We start from the raw sequence: 6,938 nt of genomic DNA, 5'->3' as shown, positions 1-6,938 counted from the left end.
TGTTTGCAAACAAAAACACTTGGAAGCTGCAAATCTTAAGTTAAAATCTTGAAAAGAGACATTTTGTCATAGTGAATACTTTCGGTTTTGATTACTTAACATAGGACATTTTTCTTTAACCTTGTCGCATTTGTATTTTTAAGTACCACCACTGGAAAAAAAACACCAAACAAAAAAACCCCAACAATAATTATATTATTAATATTAATATAAATTTGTTGACTTGATCATTTAATGGTGCTCTCAGCAAGATGATTTGTGGCTTACATAACATTTTGATTATATCTCAGATTGTTTTACAACAACATCTTCAATAAGTGCTGTATAATAAAAATAAAAAAAAACTAAAATTTATAAAAAATGATGTTGATTTAACCTCCCACTAAGTCTTACATATTTGTAAGTAAGTGAGTGGCACATTAACATATTAACCCTGTGACAGTAACGCTTCTTGACACTTCCTGTGCAGTTTCCGATAATCAGCTGCTTCCCAGAAGCTTCAGACAGTTTCTAGAAGCTTCTCGGTGGCAGCCAAAGATAAAGAGCAGGCTAAACTCTCTGCGCTCACTTAATTACAGAATGGATTAGCCATTACCCGCTAAACTACCTGAGTTAATGAAACAGATGCTCGTGTCAACCTTTTTCACACACACAAAAAAAGGAGAAAAAAGTGATGTCACTGTTTTCTAAAAATTTTTATTGATGGGAAAAAACGATTTTTAAACTCGAAATTAATCTTTTTAAAATAAACGGTGCCTTTATGTAACATTAGCCGACGTATTTTACTATTGCGAAAACCTTCTTTTGCGCATGGTCAGTTCGAACGGTTTGACCTATACAGGCTGCCGTAGGGAAACAAGGAAGTAGACAGAATGAACAACATAAAAACAGAAGTCGGTTGTTTTATTTTTGATTGAATGCGTATTTACGCTTGTAATCGACTCCAGATTATTTTCTACATTTCTACATTTGCTTTGTAGTATATTTAAAAGCTTCTCGGTCTTTATTTAATATATATGTGTTTATTTTGGTAATGCTAACCTTCTTAGCTGGCTCGTTAGCAGCGGTGACAGGTGACAGGTGCTGTTATTAATATGGTGCAGAACGTGTTTCGGAGCGGCTTTCTGGTCCGGGTCGCTCACACCCTGCTCACCTGGATCATAACCGTCATTCTGTTCCTGCACAACACTAGTAAGTCACTCAGACTGCGACCAGCTAGTTGTTAGCGGTTAGGAACAGGATGGAGCTGAATGGTAGTTGGGCTTATTTATATTACCTACATTTATGAGGGAAATTATGTAGTTGTTACCACCTGACATGTATCTGTCAGTTGCTGTTACAAGTTACTCCACAAATTAGAATATTTTTATTTAAAAACACAAGAAATGAGCCTAAATAAAAACAGATATATAAACCTCCAATAAATATATATTTTTAAATAACAAAAATATACTAGGACAAACATCTTCTGGGTTAAAAATGGTCATATCGTAATTAAATATTTTTAGATTAAATATTTTAATGCAATGCCTTTCCAGACTGAATAATTTGTCATATATATTTAAATAATAAAATTTTAAATAAAAAAAATCCAATATCTGATGTACAGTGGCCTTAATGTACTCATATGAACCCATATAATAAGATGTTTTTTTAAGTTATATACAAGTAGAGTTAAAATGAAGAAAAAAGTAATTTCCCATTTGTTTTAACAACTTGTGACTTTACAGTCTCAACGAATATGAAGATTTTTTTGTTTGTTTTGTTTTTTTGTCCCTTGTACATTTTCAATATCAAGATTAAAATAAAGTGTATTATCCCTGAGGGGTAATGTGCTTTGTAGTCAGCAGCATAGATAACACATACACCCTGAAACCCCAACAAATCACATAATAGAAAAAACACTATAAATTAAAAAAAAAAAAAAATTAATAGTGGTAGGAACAAGTGAGAATTTAAATCAGTTTGTTCTGCAACAAGTCAAAGAATACCTCCCCTCTGAAGGCAACAGCTGATACTCGGAAAACAGTGGATGTATGCTATGACCCCAAGTCCTTTCCGCTGTTAGGGTTGCCCTCCCTCTACACAGGAGGGCAAGATTATTTAGCTGTCACATTTCTACATAAATCTTGGAGAATATCTTACTTTTTGTTAGCTCTTACGTGTGTGTGTGTGTGTGTGTGTGTGTGTGTGTGTAGGCTTGCGGAGATGTGAGGAGCAGGGAGAGCTGCTGCTGCCGGCTCTCTTCTTCTTGCTGGTCGTTCTGTCAGTGCTGTTGTACTTTGCCGTTTCCCTGATGGACCCCGGCTTTGTGCTCAATGACACTGTCAAGGTGAGTTTAATTAAAAAGACTTGGATTACAAAGTTAAAGTAGATCCTAATTTGAGGGCTGGCTGTGGCTCAGCAGACAGCTCAGAAGGTTCAATCCCTGGCTGCTCCAGTCTGCATGCCAAAGTATCCTTGGACAAGATACTGGACCCTGAGTTTCTTCTGATGCGTTTATCAGAGTGAGAACATTAGATAGAATGGATGAATGAGACATGTTGTATAAAGCTCTTTGAATGCTCAAATAGAGTTGAAAAGCACTATATAAGAAGCAGTTAATTTACCATCGTTAAGGATTAAAACACTTTGTGAAAGGTTGGTTAGTGGTGACCACTGACTGCCTCCAGGTTAAAAGCGAAACATTTCCTCTGCTGCGGAGAGGTCAGCAGTGATGTGATGTTTTCTTATCAGCAAATGGACTAAAACCTGTACTAACCTGTGATTAATGCTGAAAGGTCGCAGTGTTTCTGTGTGTGTGTGAACACTTGTGACCGACGTCTGTTTGTGTTACACAGGGCGCTCAGAGTCCGAATGAAGAAATGGAGGCGATGATCCCTCAGTCATCGACCCCTCGTTTGAGGCGCTGTGGATACTGCCTGCTGCAGGTAACCAGCTGCTGCCAGCTGCTGCCAGCTGCCAAATTCCAGTGCTCACCAAGTTTGACATGACCGCATTTCCAACACATCAAATTCTGTGTGTTGGGTTTAAATGGTCTCTTTCTGCATCATGTGTCAGGAGAAGCAGCTGATACTAAAATGGCGCCAAAGACACAAACATCCTCCTCCTGAAAGAAACTTGGCTTTCAATATAGTGTGAATTTGAGGCTACATCCACATGCACATGAGGATTTCTTAAAAACTGAAATTTTTCTTTTTTGTTTATAAGACCCCGTCAACAGCAACACTGTTTTGCATCACAAGTCACAAGAAAACCCTCAAAAACAAAACCGAGGCCATGAGCTGTCAAAAGTGCCACAGCAACAGGTGGTAATGTAACTCTAACCATACAGGAACGTTGACCAATCAGAAGCCTAGGTGTATCACTAGCAAACAATAAGACAACAGTCTCACAAAAAAGGTGACACTGCAAAACAAAATCTTAATTTTCCCTGAGACAAAAAGCTAATGAAAAGCTCAGTTTTCAGCAGCCTAATACCACCACTTACATGACCTGTGTGTGTGGACAGGACCTCAGGCTGACTGTTGGTTGGACTGTGTGAAAGTATTTGACGGGACGATGAAAGCTACATGGTAGCTGAGCTTACTGGAAAGCGAAAAGTAAATAAAAAGAAGTATCTGTTGGAATTTGGCTCTGCTTTTAACACGCCTTTGTGCACCAGAAATCTGCCCAAGTATGGTCACTCCTGGCTTCAGACGGTGGCAGAAACACGCCGAGGTCTTAAAATGTGAAATCGAATGGGTAATGTCACCACAGCTTTGTCCAGCTTTTATTTGTTGGAACACCTGTTAATCAAAGTGTCCACACCTCTGAGTTTAAGTTATATAAAAAAATGAAAAAAAAAACCATTATCTAAAAAGGTTAAAACAGTTTTTTTCACCAGGCTGTAAACATGTTCTGCTTTGAAGTTCAGACTTTGTGCCTGCCAGTCAATATTCAAGCTAAGAAGAGCCACAGACTCACCTTTGTCATTGTTTAAAGATTTATGATGTCCAGTCATTTTCTTTGGTTAACAACCAAACTGTGTTTTTTAAATTTGCTACATTAAGTCTCATTTAATTTTTTCTTCTATAATTAAATAAGCCCTGCAACCTGGCTCACAGACACTGTCAGAGTTTGCAAAGACTCAGTTGTAGGCCAGCATTAACCAAATTCACCCAGTGCATTGGTTCATTCAAGTATGGAAGCTTGTTTCCACCATGAAAGAGAAAAAAAAGTTTTGCCAGACAAAGCTCAGTCAAAACTTTTTGTACTGTATTTTTTCAGTGGCAGAAAAATTTTCAGTGGGACACCTGCATTCCTGTGTATGTCACCTTTATCTGCATTCTTTCCCTCTGTGTTGATCTCAGCCACACCCATGTATCTTACCCCTATTTCCTTATCAGGGACTTTTACAGCCCAACAAATGTTCTTATGGCCCTGAGGCATTGTCTGTTTGCAGCACTGATTTAATTGCAGAAACAGCTGCAGATTGATTTTCTTTTAATCAACTAATCAGTGCAGCTGTAGAAGGATTTAACTTTCTCTTTTGGTCGCATTACACAAAAGAAACCATCTAAAAAATCTGGAGAGCGATCAACTTTTCCTAGTAACAGCACCTTTATTTTATTTTCTCTCCATGTGTGTCAAGCAGCAGCCAATGAGAGCGAAGCACTGTCACATGTGTAAACGCTGCGTCCATCGCTTCGACCACCACTGCCCGTGGATTGAGAACTGCGTGGGAGAGAGGAACCACCGCTGGTTCATCATCTACCTGCTGGTGCAGCTGCTCACCCTGCTGTCGGGCCTTCACGTCGCTCTGTACGTCTGCTAAATGCCTTCGCCCGTCTCCAGCCTCTAAGATAAATGTCCTTATCTTGGAATATTTGTGGCCTCAGTTTGCCTTCCAGCAGTGACTCAGTGAAAACTTATCTTGTGCTGAGTGTACTCTGCTCTGCTGCTTTATCTTTAGACGGAATTGGGTAACTTATGACTTTTGGAGAACATCACTGAACTGAGTGGTTAAATTGTGTAAGGATGATCTGTGACAGGTTGCTTAAGCACACTTATAAAGTTCAAGTCGTCCTCATTTTAAGGTTTCCAGTTAAAGGCACCGCTGTGGAGCAGAGGTTTATGTGCACACACACAGAGGCAGAAGTAAGCTCTGTGGTAATTAAACTTTACTGAGTAATAATCAGAGATTATCAACTGAGTAAAGCATAAAAGAAAACACTCGGGGTAATGTGGGCAAACTTTTCAACAATATTTCATGACATTTATTGAAACCAGTGTTGCCCTGGACACAGAAGAATGAATTAAAAAAAAAACATGTCAGTTTACACTTTGCAAGCTTCTGAGTACAGGCAGCCAAACAGCTGGCAGCGTGGTTGTTAAACACCCATTTTTATACATCTAAATAAAATCTGAAATGTGCCTTTAGTCAGGAGACAACAAAGATGATGTAGCATGTTTTGTTTCAGATTTTGTTAATTCATTCACTTTCAAAAATACATAACCGATATTTCGTGTTGCCCTGTGAAAAATGTAATATTTTAAATGACTCTCAAGGTAATGTAACGTACTACATCCCGCTTAGTTTTATAGCAGATGTTTAAACATTGAGACATGCATGTATTCCCTCTGGCCTACAGCGATGTCGCCATCAACCAAAAAAGAAACCATTAGTGTTTTTGTCCTGTCAGGCAGCAGGCTTCTCATCGAAGATAAATCATAGACTGTATATAAGCGCTGGACATAACCACTGTCACGTGACCAACGCTGTAATTTTTAAAGAGTCATTGTTTGTTTGTTTTTTTTCTGTTACCACTGCGTTGCTGTTTTGGGTGTGCCGGTCTCTGTGGCAACACTAAAAATCGAGGTTCGTCCAATATAGTAATGAGTAAATGGGATTTTTATTGAACTCATCCTTATGGATACTGCAGTTAATCCAGGTGTGCTGACACAGGCCGCTGTAGCAGCTAGTTCTCCATTGGGCCTCTGAACTGAACAGTTTGAGCGTTTTTATGCTTTTGATGCCTTTTTCGAGCATTTTAATGGATTTGACTAAAAGTTTGTGCTTCAGTTTTGGTGGTTGCGCTTCTAGTATTTTGTTATTAACAGATGCATATGTGGCTGTGTTTTGCAACCGTCAAGAAGCTGATAACTTCTTCAACCTTGATTTCAGTTTCAAAATGTGGCATCCCGAAGCACTATGGTTGCAGACTATCCATAGAAGGCAAGCAGTTTGTTTAAACTGAAGCAAGCCTCAAGTGGACTTTAGAGGAACTGCAGTTTTTTGCATTTCATCATTGTCTGCTGCTTTCTTTGTATATAAGATTAAAAAAGAAGCATGCACTCTATACCTACTAGTCAGTATTGAGGGTGAGAACAGGCTTATGATGTTCAGTTGTTTGCTTATCAGCAAATTCTGTGAACAACCAAACTGATGATGATTTTAATCTTGCTAAATTATGTTTAGTTTTCTTATAAACAACTTTTTATGGGACAAACCAGTGAATTAATCAAGCTGAATTGACCCAGATTTTTTTCTAATGATGAACTTCTGTTATAGCCAAACAGATCTAAGTGGTGATTTATACCTGTTGTGTAATTTCCTTGTGTTTCAGGTCAGGCATTTCTCCTGCTCTTACGTGGGAGCAGTGGTTCAGGGTGAATGGCTTTCTGCTGGCAGCGTTGTGCATTGTCGGGATTTTCTCCGTGGTTGTGGTGCTGCTGCTAGGCTCCCACTTGTACCTGATTTCTATCAATTGCACCACCTGGGAGTTCATGTCCCGCCACAGGATCTCATACCTGAAGACCTGCAAGGACGAGGAGAATCCGTTCGACCGTGGCGTCCTCTGCAACCTGTGGGATTTCTTCTGCATCTGCAGGACGGTGATGTGGGAGAAGGTTTACCACAGAAATAAGCTGAATCCAGTCTGATCCCACAGAGGCTG

General features: G+C 39.1%; 1 protein-coding gene across 1 annotated transcript; it reads left to right on the top strand.

Moving 5' to 3' along the window:
• Positions 1-772: 772 nt before the first annotated feature.
• LOC134638643 (palmitoyltransferase ZDHHC12-B) lies at positions 773-6,932 on the top strand. Its single transcript, XM_063489414.1, has 5 exons — positions 773-1,191; positions 2,199-2,332; positions 2,841-2,930; positions 4,637-4,803; positions 6,609-6,932. The coding sequence occupies exons 1-5, from the start codon at positions 1,095-1,097 to the stop codon at positions 6,922-6,924; spliced, it is 804 nt and encodes a 267-aa protein (XP_063345484.1). The 5' UTR covers positions 773-1,094; the 3' UTR covers positions 6,925-6,932.
• The last annotated feature ends 6 nt before the right edge of the window (positions 6,933-6,938 follow it).

This window comes from Pelmatolapia mariae, linkage group LG12 (genome assembly GCF_036321145.2).
Source record: "Pelmatolapia mariae isolate MD_Pm_ZW linkage group LG12, Pm_UMD_F_2, whole genome shotgun sequence".
NCBI classification, from domain to species: Eukaryota; Metazoa; Chordata; class Actinopteri; order Cichliformes; family Cichlidae; genus Pelmatolapia; species Pelmatolapia mariae.
The sequence above is the reverse complement of the archived record's forward strand: the minus strand, read 5'-3'. Positions and strand labels throughout refer to the sequence as shown.

What these genes read in the sequence shown, in the direction of transcription:
- LOC134638643 (XM_063489414.1), top strand. Translation starts at nt 1,095, where the DNA reads ATGGTGCAGAACGTGTTTCGGAGCGGCTTTCTGGTCCGGGTCGCTCAC. An exon ending in GTGGATACTGCCTGCTGCAG is followed by an intron (nt 2,931 to 4,636) that starts GTAACCAGCTGC and finishes TGTGTCAAGCAG; the next exon opens with CAGCCAATGAGAGCGAAGCA. An exon ending in TCGGGCCTTCACGTCGCTCT is followed by an intron (nt 4,804 to 6,608) that starts GTACGTCTGCTA and finishes CTTGTGTTTCAG; the next exon opens with GTCAGGCATTTCTCCTGCTC.